Source organism: Anser anser (genome assembly GCF_964211835.1).
Source record: "Anser anser genome assembly, chromosome: 3".
Lineage (NCBI taxonomy): Eukaryota > Metazoa > Chordata > Aves > Anseriformes > Anatidae > Anser > Anser anser.
Genome location: NC_139722.1, coordinates 113,333,004 through 113,355,413, shown reverse-complemented (window position 1 = coordinate 113,355,413; position 22,410 = coordinate 113,333,004). Strand labels below are relative to the sequence as shown.

Sequence of the window (22,410 nt, the reverse complement as noted above, 5' to 3'; positions counted from 1 at the left end):
GGAGCTTCTCAGCAGAGGAATTCCTGGCAAACTTTAAATCAGTGAATGCATGAAGCTCTGCAGTTAGGTGTTAGGCACCAAAACACTCACTTAGTTATCACAAATGTTGTAAGACGTTAGAGCAGCCAAATAATCGCAGTAGCTTTATCTCCAAAAGCAGTTTTTTTTTTTTTTTTTTGTTTTAAAAAAGCGGAAAAAGACAAAAAACATGGAAAGATCAGAAAATGCCAGAAGAGACAAACTGAAAGCTCTTGTTGTTCTAAGTCAATTAAAGTAAAAAGGAAGGAAAAAAAGAGAGAGAGAGAAAAAAGCAAGCCAATATTTTAGCTCTATGCTTCTTTAGCCAACTGCATGTATTGATTTGCGGCAGTGAAAGGGAAACGCTGGAATGACCTCACTCTTCTCAGGAAGCTGCAGATACTCAACTTCCAACACATGACAAATAATTCTAGAAAATTTTTGGAGATTTATAACTTTTCTAGAATGAGACATTGTGTAACAAACTGTGTATGGGAAGAACATGCACCATGAATTACTGTAAACTTTAAGTTGGCTCCAAAACAATATACTCCCAGACAATAACACATTCTCTTTTTCTGATGGCAAGATCATGCTTTCAAACTTTTTTTCTGTCACAAAAATGATTTTGTTTTGTTAAAAGTTTTGTTAGAAAAATGCTGAGCGCCAGCCAGCACCGTCCCCCTTCCCAATGCCCAAGGCAGTGAATTCTTCAAGAGCGGCAGGATGCCGCTGGGCCCGCTGGCTGCAGGGTGGCAGCACGGGATGCAGCCAGCCCTGCTGCCAGCGGTGGGGAGCCAGCACCAAGCCATGCCGCAACGGGGACAGTGTGGGGACAGCTGAGCCACCACCACAATCAGGCCGTGCCACAGGCAACACGGCTGTGCCACTGCCAGATCTAGGCTGTCCAGCTGGCATGCAGCTGCCGTGATGCTCCTGTGACATTCTGTTCGTTTACAGTGATTCACGTGTGGGAAATAATTTGTGAACAGTTGGGACGAGTGAGTTTATTTTTTGCTAAACATGACAGGTAAGATTTCTGTGTCTGAGTCACTGCACTCTTTGTTAGGACGTGACCCTTCCCTTGAATTTACTAAAGCTGACTTTTCTACCCAGGATTTTACTGAAGGGGTTTCACCTGAGCCCCTCCGGGTCTGATTCTGAGAAAAAACAAAGCAGTTTTGGTGCACATCCGTTCGGGGCGGTAGAACCCAGACGAGCAGGAGCACTCGGGCTCCCTCTCACGGTGCACAAGCACGGCCTACTGACCCGCTACCCACGCCGCCCCCCCCGCCCCGCGAACATGACGTCACGATGACGTAACGCCGCGGCACTGTCCAGCTCCCGTCATGCCCCGCGCCCAGCCGCCCGCCGCGCGGCACGCCGGGAGTTGTAGTGCCCCCAAGGAGCGTCGACGGCTGCGCAGCGGGGCGGGGGGCGGGTGGTGTCGCCCAGCCCCGCCCCTCCCCTCCCCCCGCCCCGCCCCCCTCCCCCTCCGCACAGCACAGCACGGCACGGCACGGCACGGCACGGCGCGGCACGGAACGGCACAGCTAGCCGCGGCGGTGGTGCGGAGCCGAGCCGAGCGGCCCTCGCTTGCCTCCTGCGCGGTGCCTGCCTGCCCTCGGCTCTGAGAGCTGTCGGCTCCGGCCCCCCGCCATGTTCTCCAGGAAGGGCCATGCCGACGCCAGGAAGTGCACGCAGAAGGCGCTGGACCCCAAGCGGGACGTGCTGACCCGCCTCAAGCACCTCCGGGCGCTGCTGGGTGAGAGCCGCGGCACCGCCCCGGCACGGCAAAGAGCTCGGGGCGGTGGGGGGGGGGTGGCTCTGTGTGGTGATGGCGGTGTGTGGGGTGTTGGCGCGTGGTGGTGGCGGTGTTTGAGGCGTGTGCGGTGGTGGTGTGAGGGGTGTTGGTGCTTTCCGGCCCCCCGAGGAGAAGGCAGCCCTTCTTAGAAAGAGAAAAGGAAAAGAAAGCACTCCCTAGCACCACACTGACAGGACGCGGTGGAAGGAGCTATGCCTTGCAGAATATCTCAGCAAATCCAGCAGTTGTGTTGTGCCAGCCAGTGGTTTCCTTTTTTACCTGTAGGTGTTAAATCTTGTATTTTCTGAAAGGATAGAGAAGAGCTGCCCTCGAGGCAGGGACTGGAGCCCTTTTCGAAGCCGTGCCTCAGCTCTCCTTCGAGCTCCCTAGTGGTTTTGGGGAGCTCTGTCGGCCACGGCTCCTGCGAGGCAGCAGTGCCTGTCCTTTCAGAGTTACAGAAGCTATTAGGAGGTCAGCAGTGTGATTTACTGCCCCTGGTTTTGCAAACTGGGTACTGTCACTCAGCGTCAAAATACTTGTAATGCAATGTTGTTTGGGCACACAACAGCAAACAGCCCTCCTGGTTCTTTCAGAAGACCCATATGTACAGGCTGCTCTTTTTAGCAACGCTGCTTTGTCCTTTTATTCTAACTTTAAAGGGCTCATGTAATTGTGTTTTGAGATATGCTTTCAGTGTCTGTGACAGTGTTGAACCTCTCTCTCTAGTGTCCTTGTAGAGTTGAAATCTTAACCCTGGTCTTTTTATTCTGAACATTTAAACCTCTCAGTGAATTTTAGCTGTGTTCTATGGTTTGTGGGGTTTTGGATGGCCTCATGTTCTGCTAGTCAGCAAACTGCAACAGGAAGAGGCTCTTTTAAGAGTTCTTGGGCACTGTTCCGGTTCAGGACAATCGGTGACAGTGTTAATACTTGTTATTTTGGATTATTTTCTTAAGAAACAGGGAGGAAAAAGTGATGCATGAGGCTTGTACTTCTTGTGTACTCTACTTGTTTTGTAGGTGTGCTGGCCCATTTCAGTCGAGATTGACAGCTGTGTGGGAGCCTCAAAGAGGTGCTGTTTTCTGTGAGACACAAGTCACTGACTGAAGAGAGGGCCCAAGGTTAGCAGCTCCTCAGGAAAGTAGGAGTTGGTCACCATGTCTTCCCTGGAGCAGCCTCTCTCCGTTTGGTCAGCATCCATCTCATTCTCAGCCCCTCCATGTGCTTGTTCCCAGTGCTTTGGAGGATGTGAGGACCAGCAGTACTGCCCAAGAAGAGGTCGAGGCTTTGCAGAATGGAGGTGCTGCTCCTCCAGTGCTCCTCCGCCTGGTCCTGTGCCAGGCTGCACGGGAAAACATGGCTGTGGTCTGGAGCCTGGGATGTCAGTGGTGTTGAGGTTAAAAGCCTCTTTCTGTGGTGTTTCCCTGACAGGAGAGAATACATAAAGGGCGTTCTCAGTGAGCTGCAGTGGAGTGAGGAGCTTTTGTGGTGAGAAGAGTAGCAATGAGTCTCCCTCAGGACAGTAGCTTTGAGAAAGTCATGCTCATGAGAGTGCAGAAACAAATGAGTAAAAAAGTCTTGATAGTTTAGCTGATTACAGGCATTTAAGTGATTTTTACTGTTGTTGTTTCTTGTAGATTTGATTAAACTTCTCTCTGATTTAAACATATTTCCCTGCGATCTACAGCCTTTAACTAGCTTATGTCAAGATATCTAGCTTATCTACAGCCTTTAAGTAGCTTGTCTCAAGAGATTTTTCTGGGTGATTAATTAGTGGAGAAAGTGCTGGAATCAGTAAGGGTTCTCATCAGGCTCTAAAAGTGGCCCTGTTTTGCAGGTCTTTTGAGCAACAAGGTGTTCAGGTTTTCCATGCCTGGTCCGTAGTTGTTTAAGCTCCATCATTTGGGCTCTCAGATAGAGAAGTTCGGTCACTGTGCAGGGCACCAGGAGACAGGTGGCTGGTACTGCAGTCCCTCTGTGCTGGGGGTGGTCATGTTTCTCGTGGATAGTGCTCAGCCTTTGCTCTGGAGCTAGCCACAAGTGAAGAGGATGTGTTTGTTCTTGTTATAAATTCTTCCTGTTCTTCAGTGCGTGTAGAAAATCTTCACAGTAAGAGGTCTGGTGGTCGTTTTTCTGTTTATCCCTGCTGGGGACCAAGCTTGTACCATTCTTGTACTGGAGGTGTATAAAATGTTCTGCTTGCTTGTGTTTTTTTAATCATACTATATATCTACCTGCCTAAGGAGAGGAGTTTGAAAAGACAGAAGAAGATTGCACTTTACCTGTGTTACCCCGTGTGTTTCAACTAGATATTTATCTTATTGTTTGTAAAGCACACAATCAATATTAAAATTTCAAGATTCATTTTAAATAATCTGTTTTTTTTTTTGTTTGTTTCCAAGATGAGGTTTTAGAACATTTTGTGAAGCCATCCTTCAGAAAGATGTTCTGAGAGACTGTAGTCAGGGCTTGCAGGCCGTATGTTTCTCCCTTCTCTTCCACCCTCACTAAAATAAGCAGATCTAAAGAAATCAGAAACATGGCAACTTCATATTCGTGTTCCCCTTTCAGCCCTGTGGAAGGGCATGACCAGAACCAGGACACGATTATTGGAGAGGAATGCTTTAAGGTGCAGTGTTAGAATTGCTGTGGCTCCTGGGTACACCTGTTTATGAGGGTGCTCGTTTTTGTGAACCAGGGAGGTGCAGAGGAGGTTGCCAGGCTCCTATGATGGATCTCACGGTGGAACAAATGGGGAAATACGCCTATTAGCGTGACGAAATTAATTAATGTCCCAAAGCAGGTGGTGCATGAGGTAGTGTTGTCTGGCGGTTTTCTGTAATGATACTGATTACCCGGCTGGCTAGGGAAGGAAAATGTCACTTCTGAAGAAACACCTTTTCTCCAAGTGTCTGTTACATTTGGATACAGCAACCCGATTTGTTGGTTAAACTTATTAAACATTGGTTTTAAGTGATAATGGCTATCAGTGTCAGAGGGCTGGGTAGCATACTGGTGGTGTGTTTGCTGAAGGGCCATGGTATGACAGCTGGCTGTCTTCTAGCAGGTATGTTTTATTGCAGGAACAGTGTCAAAGCAGTCTCCGGTTATGTTACCGAGATGTCATCTTTTGAGAACTTCAGTGAACATGCTGGGTTGTATGGGAGTGTTTTTTTTTTTTAAGATAATTTCTTCATAGGAACGATTGCAAGTATGGGTTTTATGGTATTAGTCAAACACAGAAAACGAAGCAAAGCATGGTAAGAACCTCTCCTAAGGATTTAGGAATTAAGGAAACAAAGCTTTTGATATAAAGACTCAGAAATAGTTGGATAATTGCCTACCCGATTGCTTCAGGTCTCGTAGCTGTCATCTGTGTAAGTCTGTCTAATGCCCAGACTGGAAAAGAAAAAGATTCCCTTTAAGTCTGCATTGCTTATAACATCTCTCAAGTCTCTGGAGCCCTTCAGGAGCCAAGTTCCTTCATCTTTGAGGTGTTTTCCTCTGTTTGGTGGGTTGTTACTAACTGGGACAGTTGTCTACCTTCATGATGATACAGAATACTGACTAGAATTATGACCTTACTATTTTAAAGTGGATGTTCACTTCTGTAAGGTAAAGGACCAAAATTTCCTCCATTTGTTAATTTCTATAAAGATGTTGTAACTTCCAGAACTTACGTGATGTCAGCAGTAACTTCTTTTCCAAACCCAGTGTGTGGAAGCATTGATAGCATGGCCTTTTCTGAGGATAGGATTGAAAAAATCACGTTTTTATAACTGATGGTAGTGATGTGCAGGCTTGACACTTCCCACAGGTAAATTAAGCCCACTGCACTGTTTCCTGGAGCGTTTTGTGTGGGGCTTTTTAAATGTAAATGTATCTTTTGCTCTTCAAGGCTTTGTTTCCATGGCTGTTCTCGGGGAAAAACATTTTTTTTTTTTTAAATTGAAATGCTTTCCATGTTTTTGCCTTGGGTGGAATTGCAATGTTTAGTTTAACAGCTTTGTATGGTTTAGTGTCTTTCCCTTAAATGTTTCTTGTGCTTTCAAGAATGGATCTGCCGTGACACATCGCCTCTTGTGAATAATGGTGCTGTGGAGAAGCGACTGCTGTTTGCTGTGGTGCTCCCCATTAATCTAGGCAATGTCATTATTTGCTTATGCATAACAATGGATGAGGTACCACATGATAAGATTTTATTTCAGGTGATGTTCCTTTCCTTTGTGGTGGTGATTTTTATTCATTCTAGAGTGCGATTTGCCTGGGACTTCAGTGCATGCTTGGGTCTTAAAACTTCTTCATTGCTTAAGGCTGGAAATTGTAAAGTCAGCCTGTGGGTAGGTTTCGTGAATGATCTGTGGTGATTTTGGTTGGCTGCCATCTTCACATTACGCTTAGAAATAGGTGAAAATGGAAACTTATCATTGCTGCCATTGGACGTGCTGCGAGCTGCCGGAAAGGTGGTGACAATACAACTGAATTAAGTGGCTGGGCTTTCATTTTCTTGTTCTGAATGGTGCTAAGGATGACAACCTTGGGCTGGAAGGCGTGGTGGAGGCGAGCCGTGAGTGTGCCTTGGGTAACTAAGTCTGGCTCCTGCATGGAGCACTGGCTGCCTACTGTGCTTCCCATGCTACTGCGTGTCTGGCTGGAGATGGTGGAGACCTACCCTGTCAGGTCTGGTGTGGGCTCCCTCATTTCACCTCAGCTCGTCCCAGCGGTGGTGGGACTGCTTGAAGCAATTGCGATCGCAATTGCCTGGGAGATTATTCGGCTTTTTTTCAAACAGCTTTGCAGATCTGTGAGTCCCAAACTTGGATGTTTGCTGGGGTGGATTGTTAGACTGTACGCTTATTCCTGTTTGGTTTTGAGCATGCTGCCTGAGTAAATTGTGTGCCAGAGGGCTGAATGCAGGCTGGTGGTTGAACTAACAGTGTGCGCCTTGGGGCCTGTGCTGCGGCTCCTGGGTGCGCATGGACTGGCCGGCTGCGCTCAGAGCTGCGGCTCTTGGCAGGCTCATCAGCCGGCAGGGTGCTTGAGACTGGACAGGGCCGCAGCCACGTCCTGCTCTCTGGTGCACTGCCACATTGCTCCAGGTAGCAGGGGTGGGTTGCTGGTCGTGCTGGGCTCGTCCTCCTTCTCCCTGTGGAGCAGTAGACAAATGCATGGTGCTTCCTACTGAAAGCTCCTGGAGTAGAGTAATACGGAGTTTGCTAGGTTGCCAAGCACAGTCCTTAATATATTACTTCAAAAAATGCAAATCGAGAAGAAATCATGTTTTTCGTTATATCTCTTCACCAAAAATGAGTCGATAAAGAATAGAATTTTCTTTCTTTTAGTTCTCAGATTTTGTTCTACACAGTTCTGTACAGCTCAAATTATGTACACTTGCTAGAGATGTTATTTTGGGCACATTCAAAAGTGAACGGTTGTAAACTTCTTCCTGTGTTTAGAAAAGCCATTGTTCTTTGGATTACATGTGAAATTTGAGGTGTTAATTCAAATTAGAAGATTTCTAAAATAATTCCTTTTTAGTAATTTTGAGTTTCCCTGCCAAATGTATATTTCTTTGAGGGGGGGGGGGGGAAGGAAAATTATCTTATGGGCTTTTACTTAGCATTTAAAGTTCTAAGTTGAAAGAATTGTGTGATTTTTGAGATGGGAAGTGAAAAATGTATGTAGTTTCAGGGGTGAGGCTAGTCATAAAAGTTTACCATTAACCAGAGCATGACTGCAAAGTCATCTTTTCATCCGCTTTATCTTTTTTTTAAAGTACTTAAGACAAAGGAAATCCCTCAAGTTTGTATGAACTATGCATAAATAACATGAAACCAGCTGACTCTGGAAGTTCATGGAATTAAGGGAGGATTTCAACTGCTTAAATGAATACAATAACATTTTGTAGTTAATAGAAAGATAAAAGGAAAACTGTTGATTATTGCCCCCTCTTATTTTTTTATACCACAGAAAGTAATGAGAACTTGTAATAAACACAAGTTCTTATTAAATGGCACTACAGTAATTTGAGTCCATAGATTTTAAGCTTAAGTAGTAAGGCAAGTAAGGGTGACTTGCCATCACCCCGTGAGCCAACTTTGTCATATTCTGTATAGAAGTTTCATGTATGCCCTCATGAATATCTTGTTGTTCCCTTTGCTTTTCTGCAAGAGCTGTGATGTGTTGATCAAAAGTACTGGCTAATGACAACTGCCCTTGTTTGGGGAATGGAGGTAGGTGATATGTGCTTTTGGAAAGGCACCAGCGCTCTGGTGGCTGGGGATGTTTGCCAGTTTGCCTTAGATTTTAGTGCTCAGAGTTTGAATTCACAAGGTGGTTGCTTTTCAGCAGAAGTTATGTGAGAGTTACTTACCAGTCCATATAAAGAGAAAAATAGAACCTAACACCTTCAATTCAATCCTAGCCTTGCTGTTTAATTTTCCTCAAATGCTTACAAGTACTTCAGTCAATTTGATTTGCCAAAAGTAGGTATTTTACCTTAGTATCCTTAATGATAAATAAGGAAACTTTCTCTAATGTTTTCCCTTTGAAAATCTGAAGAATGAGCCTTATCTGCTACAAATCAAACAGACCTGTAGTAGTGATCCAAGTTACTGTCTTAGGCTTTCTGACAACTTGTATTAAATCTTCTTGAGAAGGAGTCTTTTCTTGACATATTTTCTGTTTGTCTGTGAGGATCATTTTTGGTGAAATGAGCAGGAGTGGCTGGTTTGCGTGCAGAGCCAAAGCAGGAGAGTAAAGAAGCTTGTGCGTCCCAGGTGCACTGTGCATGGTGCTGCCTGTACAGAGATGCTTTCCTTCCACCCTGGAGAGACCTGGGGAGGAGAGGCATTGATTTTTTTTTTTAAGTTAGGTGGGCTGTGGTATTGAATTGCAACTTACCCGTAGGATTGCAAGGAAGTGTTGCTTTTGGAGTGAGTATCTCGTTCTAGAGTAGTAAGTGGGGGTATTGTTGGCCTTTTGACATCTATGGTTCAAACTTCATAACCTTAAGTTTTGAAATTTAAGGTTATAGTTCTATATCCCTTTATGAGATACATAGAAAAAGAATGAGATAGTTCAGTAGGAAAAGGATGCGGATATAAGGATGCATGCTTATGTCAGAATAGCAGATGAGTCATCTCCAAAATGCCACATTTATAGAATAGAGAACTTACATTTTTTTGAGTAGGCAGTTCCTTTCTCCTCCTTTCACAGTTTCAAGGAAAAATTTCCTTTTTGTTTACATTTTAATGACCTCATCCTTTCATATGAAATTCTTGTAAATGAAAGCCTTGTTTTCTCCTAGAGTTGTATTTAACAGAACGCATTCATAGAGGGGAATAATTGCACTTAGCTTGTGAATTCAAGACCGGCAGCTTGTAGGAAAAAGATATCATGGAAAAGAGTTTCCATGTGCTAATTGTTTCCATAGTGCAAGCACCAAACAAAGCCTTACTACTGGAAAGGTATTACTTAATTCATTTTTTTAGGGGGGGGGGAGGAGGAAACACAAAACCCCAACGCTGTCCAAGGCTAATGTCATTCCGTTGTAGATATGCGATATTATTGGTGGCTCTTGCTGTAGTCACCTTTGTTGTCTTGGTTAATGAATGGCTTTCTTGAGAGGTGAAACTTCAAAGAGAAAAAATGCTGTTAATGATTCTTCCCCTTTATCCTCTTATTTATGGGTGGAATCATCATCATCTTTCCTTGACCAAATCAATTACAATAAAGTGGAAACCAACAAAATCAAAGTATGTTTAGCAAATACCAAGTTTAGGAAGTGTTAGATCACTTTTTTTTTCTTAAAAATAAGTTTATTTGAAATTTTAGCCCTAGGTTAAGGCCTGAGGAAGTGTTGCATGGGTGGGTTTTCATTATTTTTTCAAATGAATTGGAAGTATGCTGTTTTTTTTCATTTGATCCACTTGTCAGATAAATTTAATATCTGCATTTGCATTTTGCATATGGAAATCATTGTTGGCATTTATGTTTTTTCCAAAAGTACCTGCTTGACGATGCAGAAACTACTTGGTCAAATAGCTCTGCTGACATCAAAAGGTACCTTGTAAAATACTTTCCTGGAAGTGGTTTGGAAACAGAAGAATGAAAAACATGGAGGAATATTCTGGTCTGAGGTTTTAAAGATGGAGAGGTAATGAAAAGGTGTTAACTGTGACAATCTAAAAGATGCAGATCAGGTTTTCAGAAGTATTCATGGCTGGTGGGATTTCCAGAAGAGGTGAAGGAATGCAATAGGATCAGTTAGTCTGTTAGCCCAGTGATCTGTGACCTCTGCTTCAAACATTAACTATACATTCAAAATACTTTCCTACACCAATTTTCTTGTCTGATTTGGCTTGTCTAATGTAGGTTCATGTATTTAATAACTAATGACCTGCTTTTTAATTAGAGGATAGCTGGACTCAGCTTGTATGCCATTTCACATGCTGCCTGGGTCGAACCGTGTGGTGGCTGGCTGTACCACCACATCTCCGTGGCTCTAGACCTTGGTCCCTGGGTGCTGGCAGAGGGCAGTTCTGAGCAAGCAGAGTGGCGGCAGAGGTCCAGGGTGCATGCTCAGGGTGCTACCACTACTCATTGATGTCTTATCTGAGCTACGAGTCGTGCATGGTGCCCTTCTTCTGTTTGCTGTGTTGCTTGGTGTTGCTGGCACTTACTGATGTTGAACACGGCGGGACAGGATTAGTTCAGATATGCCCTGCCTAAGTGGTTTGTTAGTTTGAGATCTCCTCTGGTCTCATGCTGAATTGAAAACAAATCTTCTCCCACGGTATCTTTTTAATTCTCAAAATCTTAAAGAATCATTTTAGTTTTGATTTAATTTAGGAAATTATTTCAACTTAGTTCTGGAGGTTTCTGGAGTCGTGTGCTCTTCTAGTAGAATTACATCCAAATGGATATTAAAATTCATATTAAATCTGATTTCAAATATTGCAGTGGTGATGAAGGTCTTCAGATACTGACATTCACTGATGCCACAGTAGCGCTTCTCTGCATCAGTTTCAGTTGGTGTATCTGTGACTGTATAGTTTCTATATCTTGAAAAATGAGACAAGATATTGTTCTGGCCCTTAAATACTGCATCTTTTTTTTGAATTAACAGCATATTTTTTTCCTCTAATCAGCTTTCATTTGATCTTACTGGCAACATTAATTTAAATCTATTCATTTGGACTTCTTGGCACTCAGATTTTTAGTTTACTGAAACAATTTGCTGTCTGACACAAGTTTAACTCTTCAGAGAATCAGATTACTGAATTAAATTTGATAATGAAGGCAAAAATAAGCTTTCTTTTGTCGGGCCGTACCACAGGATAAACTTTTACAAACAACCGTAACTCAGTTTTCTGTAATTAAACTTAAAAATTGTGCGCCTGACTAATTGAAAACTCTGCAATTTTAAGTTTTGTTACTAACGAAATGTGTGAATTTTACCTTTGTTCTTAATGTAATGTTATTGGCTGATACAGATCATGGTGTTCAGGCAATCACCGTGAATACTTCTTTGGTCTCTTTGGTCTTTTTGGACTGTGTTTTACCCTTCACTTGTTCTCACCCCTTTTCTCTCAACTTCCTTTGTAGAGCTGTCTTGCAAGCTTCCTCTACTCAATGTACAAGGTTGATTTTACCCTTGAGTGAAGACTTGATATATTTATTTATTTTTAAATGAGTTCTTTTGAATTTGCTAAGGAGTCTTAGATCTTTGTAGGGCAGTTACTGAGTAGTGCAGTTTGCAAAGTAATTTAAAACTGGTTCATAAATGAATTACTAATGTCATCGGCTAACAAATGGGCCAAAAAAGTAGTCCTAGGTGATGGTGGCTAAACCACATAGTTCCTTTGTATTCGGGCTCAGCCCTTCTACTCTGTACTTATATCACAGAGAAAAATTTTCAGTAATGTATACTTCGGATTATCAAAAAGGGTTGAATTCAGTATAATATTTCATGTAATCCCCTGTTTGGAGAAATGGTGAATCCTTTTGATATCAGGCAGCTTTAATATTTGATAGCAAAAAATGTCTCTCATGGATTAAGAATTTTTATGGAAGTGATATATTGACACATCCCCCTTTTTATTTTGTTAACAGAAAACAAATGAACCTAAACCACACTGTAGACCTTTAAAAAATTAAGTAAAAATGTAAATTTCCATATTTTACTTCTAACACTGGAATCACAATTTAGTATAGAATATATAATGATATTCCCATAATTGTTTTGTATTGTATTTATCTCATCCTCCAATTTGCATGAAGAAAACAGTTTTAAGGTTTCTGATGATGTGTTAAAACTCCATTTGTTCTCCTCTGCAGATATTGTGGATGGAAGTGACCTGAAGCAGTTATTTGAGAACAATTATTCTCAATTTTTTTTTATCTTCTATGAAAACTTCATAACACTGGAAAATAGCTTGAAACAAAAAGGTAAGTTTTAGAGTTTTGTCAGCACCTTAATTTTTGGTGTCAGTAAAGAAGAGCATGGAGAAGTGCTGCCTGAAATGTTGTAGGTAACTGAAAAGAGTTCTAAATATGTTTATTGCTTTGTGTCATTTCAGCACAAAAATCAGGTCTTGTGCACTTACATACGTATCCTCTCATCTTGTTTTGAAATACTGAAGGCCCTTACCCTGTAATGAATCGTAGAATATCCCGAGTTGGAAGGGACCCATAAGGATCATCGAGTCCAACTCCTGGCACCACACAGGTCTACCCAAAATTTTAGGCCATGTGACTAAGTGCACAGTCCAAACACTTCTTAAACTCCAACAGGCTTGGTGCAGTGACTACATCCCTGGGGAGCCTGTTCCAGTGTGCGACCACCCTCTCGGTGAAGAACCTCTTCCTGATGTCTAGCCTAAACCTCCCCTGCTTCAGCTTGACACCATTCCCGCGGGTCCTATCACTGGTGATTAAGGAGAATAGATCTGCGCCTTCCCCTCCACTCCCCCCTCGCGAGGAAACTGTAGACCGCGATGAGGTCTCCTCTCAGCCCCCTCTTTTCCAGGATGAACAGGCCCAGTGACCTCAGCCGCTCCTCATATGTCTTCCCCTCTAGTCCCTTCAACCATCTTTGTTGCCCTCCTCTGGACACTCTCCAGCAGTTTTACATCCTTTTTGTACTGTGGTGCCCAGAAATGCACACAGTACTCAAGGTGAGGCTGCGCCAGCGCAGAGTAGAGCGGGACAATCCCTTCCCTCGACCGACTAGCGATGCCGTGCTCGATGCACCCCAGGATACGGTTGGCCCTCCTGGCTGCCAGGCACACTGCTGGCTCACATTTAACTTGCTGTCAACCACAACCCCCAGATCCCTCTCTGTGGGGCTGCTGTCCAGCGTCTCATCGCCCAGTCTGTACGTATAGGCAGGGTTGCCCTGACCCAGGTGCAGGACCCGGCACTTGCTCTTGTTAAACTTCATGCAGTTGGTGACCGCCCAGCTCTCCAGTCTGTCCAGATCTCTCTGCAAGGCCTTTCCACCCTCATCCGAGTCTACAACTCCTCCAAGTTTGGTGTCGTTGGCAAATTTGCTCAAAACACCTCTACATCCAAATCATTTATAAAAACATTGAAGAGGACTGGCCCTAAAATGGAGCCTTGAGGGACCCCAGTAGGATCCTATGGGAAACTACATCAAAAGCTTTGCTGAAGTCCAAAAAGATCACATCAGCTGGTTTCCCTTAATTGACTAGATGGGTGATCTTATCATAAAAGGAAATCAAATTTGTTAGGCAGGACCTACCCCTCGTGAACTCATGTTGGCTGGGACCAATGACTGCATTGTCCCCCAGGTGCACTATAGTAACTTCAAGGATTATCTTCTCCATAATTTTACCAGGCACTGATGTGAGACTGACAGGCCTGTAATTGCTAGGGTCTTCTTTCTTGCCCTTCTTGAAAACTGGAACAACATTTGCCAGCTTCCAGTCTACTGGGACCTCTCCAGATTCCCAAGACCGTTGAAAAATAATTGAGAGAGGTCCCGCGATGGCATCAGCCAGCTCTTTAAGCACCCTGGGATGAATCCCATCCAGACCCATGGGCTTGTATGGATCCAGGTGGAGCAGCAAATCCCGCACACATTCAGGGTTGGTTGGGAGTTTATCATTCCCACCGTCATGGTCCTCCAGCTCAGGGCACCCTGGGTCCCGAAGCCCATCATCGGTGTTGAAGACAGAGGCAAAGAAGGCATTAAATGTCTCTGCTTTGCCTATGTCCTTGTCTGTGAGGTGACCTTCCCCATCAAGTAGCGGACCTATGTTTTCTTTGGTCCTCCTTTTTCTGTTCACATATCTAAAAAAAAAAACACATCCTTTTTTATTGTCTCCCACACTCCCATGTTAAGTATATGTCTGTCCACCTGAAAACATCAGAAATTCTCAGAACAAATCTGAATGTTGAGGATAGATAGGATACCTTGTTAAGAATAGCTGGTTGCTTCAAGGTGAGTCCGATCACATTGCTTTGCAGATTTGGGATTCTTGACTATGAATGAGGGAAATCAGGAGAGAGAGAGACTGAAATTTAGAAAAATCTTGCTCTTAGATGAAGAAAAATAAACCAAATATAGCATTGTTGACCTCAGTTGAATAACAGAAGTGTAGTTTCTACATCTGTCTCACCATACCATTTACTTATAGCAAACAATATTGTTTTCTCTCTGGCAGGGAATAAATCACAAAGGGAGGAGCTGGACTCCATTCTCTTTCTTTTTGAAGTAAGTTTTCCATACCATGGAACTAACTTATTTGAAATCTTGTCATGTGCTTGCTTATACCTGTACACTGAGGGTTAAAACCAGGTATCAGTCAAAATGACAGTAGGTGTCCATGATTATATGAGGCGAAAGGCAGAAAAGAACTGGGGCGTGCATTAAGTTTTCAGATACAATAATAAAAAAAATAACAATCTTATGCCACAGAAATGTCTGGCTTGAAGGAATATCCAGAGTTAAGAGATTTTATTAAAGACAAGCAAACTAATTTAGCTTGAAAAATAGTCTGAAATCTGCCTCTGAACAGTGTCATATGTAGTTAAGTACAGTTGTTTTATTAATTGGTTCTCCTCAGGTGGAAGACAGGTTGGTTGAACCAAAAGGGGGGAGGGAGGGGCTGGGGGAAGCTTCTTCAAATTTTGAGGCTTTCCAGTAAATTTTAATGGAAAGATTAACTAAAAATCTCCTTTTATAACGTAAATGCTTTACAGATATAAAAATGTAGCTGCTTAGTCCTGAGAAATCTCATGTGGTGAATTTGTTCTGCACCAGCAGTATGCCTTATTGTAGTTCCCCTTGCAGTGCTTGAATGAGAATACATTCAGGATATGAGCGATGCATCAGTTCTAAGTAAATTGTAGATCATTCAGTTTTGCTCTTACTTTTTAATTTTTTCAAATTACTGAGCACACTTTATATTGTGGTAATTCATGATGTATGAAGGAGAGTTTTAATTAACATAGCCAGTCAAAATTTCACAATTTGAAGAGTGAATAAGACTACCTCAGAAAACAAAAGAAGGTGGGATGCTTGTTGATAAGAAGGTATGGCTGTTAGTTTGAGCAGAATAACAGTTAATGAAATCCTTATGCTACCTCCTATAACTCAAATTTTTCCTTAAGTATATTTCTCTCTGTAGTTGCCAAGTCTGAAAATAATGTCTGTGATGATGAAATGCAAGTTGCAAATAAAAGTTGCTAGTTGCTAAAATTAGCTTTTGAAATATGTTAGAAGGAAGTGTTTAATACCTTGCTTTGTGATTTAGCCTTTTTCTTTATTACCCTTGCAACCTGTGTTTCATTGACACTCTTAGAGTACACTACTTTTGACTTCAGTTCTTATAAAGTTGGGTTAATTTTGCAAGTTAATATTGTCCATTATTGAACAATAAATTCTAACATCAGTGGGGTTTGATCCAAATTCAGGATTTCCAAGAAGGTAAATGTAGAAAATGCGTGAAGAGTTGTTGTTTCGTTACGGGGCTTTCCACGTGAATTTGGTAACCATGTATGTCAATAGCTTGTTTTCAAGAATATAAAAACGTGTGCTTCTGGATGCCATAGGATATTTGAAATTGCTTTGACTGCACAATGTAGTCTTACCAGACTGGAGCATGCTTTCTCACTGTTGAAAAGTATGTTGCTGCAGTTTCATGAAGTCATGATTCTTCCATTAAAAAAGGATGACGCAGCAACTGGCTAGACTGAATGCAGGAGTAAGTGAGCAGGAAGGTATCGGGAAAAAAAAATAATAAAATTGAACAGTCTCTTTCAGAAAATGTATTTGATTATACTCAATTTGCAGTAAAAACTCCTTCAAATGACAAGATCTCTGTCATCAGGTTTCCTTTTCTTTTGAAGAATGAAGATTTAATGTTAACAAATGTAAACAATTAGGCAAAGGAATCTTGTCATTCACATAACATAGAAAAAAGGGATTTTCATTTGTGGGATAAAACTAGTTATTGAGTGAGGAAGTAGTGGTGTGAATGGAGTTTTTCTTTAAACCTCATGTTACTTTTCAAAATAGGATTTCTTTTTTCCTACATGATACTGTTCTTTAAATACCTCAAACCTGAAAGACACCATTCTTTGAGATTACATCATGATAGTAGTGTCAAAATGTAAGAATCTTGGAAGAGTCAAGAGAAGAAGAGCAGCAAGAATGGGAGAAGAAGAAATTCAGGCTTCAAGTTCACTTTCATCATTCGAGATAAAGTAATATCTGAGATATATCTTCTCAAAATGAATTGAAGATTATACAGTACTATATATGTCCAAAGGAACTGAAGATCAACTCTCTGAAAGTGTCCAGTTTTTTTCCCAGTAGAATTTGTGAGCAAGTGATCAATAACTGTATAGCCTCTGTTGGGCTAAAGCTGTTAAATAGTCTTTTTCTCTTTTTTTAAAAACTAAATATATTTCAGTTCCGTATCGCATGGGTAGACTAGTTCAAGGCAATACTACTTATTTCTTACACTTTGTCAGTGTGACAGTATGTCAGTGTAGTTATATCTATTTTGAATGTGTAACATATTTGGATGTGAGCAAATTTCACTGGAGCAGAAGAAAGCCTGACACGTACACTTTTGTTCATAATGTACACTGGAAGTCTTAACATATGCTTTACCTGTCACTGAATTCAGAGAGCAGTGATGCTGCAATCAACATCTAGTTAGTTACTATTGGATTTTTAGTTTTCACTTGAGTATCGCATGATAAAAGTGTTAACTTTGTTTATATTGCAGGTTATATTTTTGGAAAAAGAAACCATTTTTCACTGGCACCCTAGGATTTGGAATTAATAAAAGGATTAAATATTCTTATCTCCTCTCCCCTTCCTCTAAAACAAACTACCACCAAAAAAAAGTAGCCTCAAAGATGTGGCTTCATTTTTCTTGCATTAATGTGTAGCTTGTCGATATAAAAATTAGATTAACTAGACTAAGAGGGGTGCTCTTTAGTCTAACATGCCTGTAATATGAAAAATATCTCTGAAAATTATTACATGAAATCCTGGAATTTTGTGGTCTCATCTTCTGAATTTGAGGCCAGGGACTTCATTTCTGTTTTCCTATTCTCCCTCCTTGAGCTACAAGAATGCATCTGAAAATGGGGTTGTGTTTTCTGATAGTTAGAGAATCGTAGGATATCCTGAGTTGGGACCTACACTGATCATCCATTCTAAATCCTCACTTCACGCAGAACTGCCCAATGACCAAACCCTATGTCCGAGAGCACTGTCCAAACACTTCTTGAATTCTGGCAGGCTCAGGGCCCTTACCACTTCCCTAAGGAGCCTGGCCCACTGCCTGACCACCCTCTGGGTGCAGAACCTTTCCCTAACACCCAGCTTGACCCTCCCCTGTCCCAGCTCCATGCTGTTCCCAGAGAGCAGAGCTCTGTGCCTGCCCCTCTGCTCCCCTTGTGAGGGAGCTGCAGTCTGCCATGAGGCCTTCCCTTGGCCTGCTCTGCTCTGGGCTGAACAAGCCAAGGGACCTCAGCTGCTCCTGGTATGTCTTGCCCTCTGGACCCTTCCTTATCCTTGTAGCCCTCCTTCGGGCACCCCCTTATTAGTCTGATATCCTTCTTAAATTGTGGTGCTCCAGACTGCACACAGTGCTTGAGGTGAGGCCACACCACCATGGAGTGGAGTGGGGCGATCCCTTCTCTTGGCTGTCCAACAGTGCTGTGCTTGATGCCAGCCGGCCCTCTGGGCTGCCAGGGCACACTGCTGGCTCGTGACCAGCTTGCCATCACCCAGAACCCCCAGACCCATTTCTGCAGGGTTGCTCTGTGGCCTCTCATCACCCGGTCTGTATATACAGCCAGGGTTGCCCCTTCCCAGGTCCAGAAACCAGCACGTGCTCTTGTTAAACTTCATATTGCTGGTGATTGCCCAGCCCTCTAATTTGTCAACATTTCTCTGCAAGGCCTCTCCATCCTGAGGGAGTCAACAGCTCTTTCTAATTTAAGTATTGGCTGCAAACTTACTTAGTATGCATTTGAGTCCTGTGTCCAGTTCATTTATAAAAACATTAAAGGTCATTTATAAAAACATTAAAATATTTAAACATTAAACTGGCCCTAAAATGGAGCCCTGGGGAACCCCACTAGTGACTGTCTTCCAGCTTGATGTAACCCAATTTACCATAACCCTTTGAGCCTGGCCTGTCAACCAATTGTTCACCCATCACATTATGTACTTTTCTAATGGTATGCTGGACATTTTGTCCAGAAGGGTACTGTGAGAAACAACACTGAAAGTTTTTCTGAAATCCAATAAAATTACATTTTCTGGCATCCTTTGGTCAACTAGGTGGATAACCTTGTCATAAAAAGAAATTAAATTTGTTGAACAGGACTTTACCCTCATGAACCCATGTTGGCTGTGACCGACTGCATTGTTCTTCAAGTGCTTTTCAGTAACTCCCCACAGTAAACTTTTACATAATTTTACCAGGCCCTGAAGTGAGACTGACAGGTCTGTAATTGCCAGGGTCTTCTTTCCTACACTTCTTGAAAACTGGGACAACACTTGGCAGCTTCCAGTCACCTGGGACATTTCCAGATTCCGAAGACCATAGAAAAAATAATTAAGAGAGATCTTGTGATGACATCAGCCAGCTCTTTAAGCACCCTGGGATGAATCCCATCAGGCCCCACAGACTTAAGTGCATCCAGCTGGAGCAGCGAATCCTGCAGAAGCTCGGGGTTGGCGGGGAGTTTATTTTTACCACAGACACAATCTTCCAATTCAGGGTGTTTGTTATTTATTAAATTTTATTTTTTATTTTTTAAATATTAGTAGAAGAGTCTGCTTTAGGATTTTGTATAAGGCAGCATCAAATTACATGAGGTCATATATTTGCTAGGCCTGTTTGGGTGGTAGGAAAAATGCTTTTGCTTAGCCCTTCCTGCCCCCAAGTGGAGTAGGTATCACCTCGTTTACTGAGCAAGGCTGTGCATTTTAATTGCAGCTCATTAATAAGCTTGCTCTGTGGTCTTGAATAAGTAATTAAATTTCTGTGGCTATGTCATTGAATGGAAAATAGCTAATGCTTACTCACCCAGTTAAAGTGAATAAATATGTATTCCTGTGTCTTGAAAACAAGTGGCTAATAACCATTTAGTATAGCTTTAAAAACATCAGGAAAAGATACTACATGGAAAACATGAAGAAAGAAAGAAGCACATAGTTTTATATGAACAAAGTGCTGATTTGGTCCCAAGTGAGGAGAATTATATTACAGCCCAGTCATCAGTAGCTGAGAGGAAGGAGGAATAATTTGTGTGAAATTTGGAGTGATCTGCTTCATGGTGTTTATCTACTAGAAGTAAGTTTGCAATCCATTTATGTCTCTGACACTCGATAACGTAATGCATTGTAGGAGAACAGCTTTTCAGAGAACAGCTTTTAATGCACAGACCAAGAATATGTCAATCAGAATACAGGACATGAAAAAAATATAAATGTCAGGTAATTAAACATTCATATTGTCAGCCATAGGAAACAAAACTAATTGATTGTTAAGCTTGCCATATTTAATCTGTTGTCAGCATGAGCTAGGGTTTTCTTCTAATTAGCTAACTAGGTAATTACTTAGGATTAACAAATCCTGAACCCAGGTGCTGAGGGTTAGCTGTTTGAAAATCAATACAAATATTTATGAAAGGAATTGACTTAAGTCTTTTCTGGTGTAGTTTGGTGGGCATTTTGCTGCTGTTCTTGAGTGACACCTAGTGTGTATATTAAGCAAAAGTAACATCCTTCTCCACAAATGCTCTGAAAACTAAGTTTACTCAGTTGTACAATTAAGATTTTAATAAATTACACATCAGCTATGTAGTTTGGTCATTCAACAGAACATCAAACAACATATTAATCAAAGAGAAAATAATAAAAGAGAGTAATATGAAATTTTAATAGTGCATTTAAAAATGTTTTTACCATTAATATTACAGAATTCTTAGATCTAATTTTATATTTTCTAAAGTCTTTTGACCTTGTCCCTTTCCAAATAGAAAGACAAGAAATGATACAACATCTGTAATTACCTTTTTATTTTTTCCTTGTTTCCACTAAAAGACCAAAATGATGTGCAAAACAAATTTGTTTTTCCTTTGGTAGGGCGTAACTATCTTTAGAGTTATATTGTGTTTTCAGAACATGTTCATACTGTTTCTTGTGTTACTATTTTCTGTGACTTGGAGGCATTGCTTGTTAGGGCTGTCAGTGGAGCACCATATACATCACAGAGCTTGTAAAAGGTGCACTATGTTTTTGTAAGTTTGCTACATCCCATAAAAGCATTATACCATCACTTGATTGTGAAAGCTTGGAATTTTTTATAAGTTTTTTTTTTCTTGCACTGTCAGATTCTGATTCCTCTGACACCACAGTCCTTCTGCATCTGTAGCAAAATAAAAACACACTGTTGCTTTTGATATAGACATTTCTTTCCATTCTCTATAATGGTGCTTTATTAGTTAAGAACAACCACACCTCATGCTGGTGAAGTCATAAAATTCAGTATTTTGATTCAGTGTATTCACTGAATATTCACTGTATGAAATATTTTGTTCTTAGAATTTCATAAATACTCCTTCTCATGTAGTAAAGTTTCTCCAAGTCACTTGATCAATGTAGCGACTGTTGTTAAGTTTTTCAGGTGCTATCAGTGTAGCTAGGTATGACTGCAGTTTTGTAGACAGCTAAGAAGATGGGTTAGGTATTCCTGCCTCCCACAGACCATGCATGTACTGAAAGATTATCAGTCCGGATTTTTTTGCTTGTTTATTTTTTTACCAATACACATTAATGTAATTTAAAGCTCTCTCATGTTTCATGGTTTCTTTATAAAAGCATACTGTGTTTTTCATATAGTTTGTACAAGGAAGTTTATGCTGTAATCTCTTAATTCCTGTAAATCCACATTTTGTATGGAATTTCTTCTTTCTTGAATGTGGTGAGAATATGAGCAGCATTTGTCCCTGGATCCAGACACAGAGTAAGCACAACTATTTTTTGGGGAGGAAAATCTACATAGTAATTACAGCTCTGAAAAGCTGTCTAATGTAACTCATATTGACCCTCTGTGATTACACTTCTAGACCCTTTTATTTGTCAAGCGTAGCCTTCCCCTGTATACCCCTTCTCCTGCTGAAAAGGGAAGAGGCTAGCCTTGGTTATCAATCAGGAACAGACAAAGCTGTCTGTTTTGACCTTCCTTAGAAGTTCAGCAGTAAAATTTTTATGTGTCATTCCTAGGTATGATTTGGCGTATCCTGAATATGCACACAGCAGGTGGATTTAAATGTTAAGTGGATGTAAAATAGAAGAAAATAAATGTGCTAATGGCTTTTGCAGTATTCATACTGTACACTCATATTCATGGTCTGCTTTGGCTTTTGTGTAACACTAAGCATTTTTCCAGAGATGATAATCAATAAACTATTTGAACTTGCACAACCATACTTTGGGCTGTTTATCTTACAGCAGGAGGTACTGTTTTTAGTACAGCTTTGTTGTTGTTAGAAGTGCATCTAAATATAAACTACAAATAGCCACATACTCAGAAGATTAACATGCAGTATATATCCATTGAAATGTGAATTGGTCTGCTGTCAGAATTTGAATGCAACGATTGCAGAAGCAGCTGTATAGCCTAAATTTATTACTGCAGATGTGCACAAGTTACTGGTTCTGCAAATGCTAATGATAATTCAGCACAGGTTTATGATTGACTATAGTCTGTTAGTGACCCTTTTTAAAAGTAGATTACAGACAATATGCAGTAAATACACTACATCTGTCAGAGGAACACCTGCTGTGATGGTGGGTGATCAGATAGATAGGTCTGTGCACAGATGCAGTTTAGGAATGTACCCTTCTTTTTTAGAGCCACCTAGTAATACACACTGATATCTATTAACAATATATAACTTTGGTTCATTATATACTAAGATTGCAGAGGGTATTTTAAATATTGCGCTCCTTGATTGCACTGTACGTCTACTTTATATGGACTACTGCATCAGTTAGCAATATTGGTTAAGCAGCTTAAAAC

General features: G+C 41.4%; 1 protein-coding gene across 12 annotated transcripts in view; it reads left to right on the top strand.

Annotated features, from left to right (window-relative positions):
- Positions 1-1,526: 1,526 nt before the first annotated feature.
- Positions 1,527-22,410, top strand: part of RALGAPA2 (Ral GTPase activating protein catalytic subunit alpha 2) — a 138,052-nt gene continuing 117,168 nt past the window's right edge. For 10 of the 12 annotated variants that reach the window (XM_083832249.1, XM_083832246.1, XM_083832242.1 and 7 more), the window contains exons 1-3: positions 1,527-1,783; positions 12,164-12,274; positions 14,515-14,564. In XM_083832249.1, the coding sequence (XP_083688375.1) occupies positions 1,678-1,783; positions 12,164-12,274; positions 14,515-14,564 (267 nt within the window). In that variant the 5' untranslated portion in view covers positions 1,527-1,677. Of the gene's footprint in view, positions 1,784-12,163; positions 12,275-14,514; positions 14,565-22,410 lie in introns of those variants that run through there. The other 2 variants (XM_083832240.1, XM_083832239.1) reach the window with 1 other exon arrangement.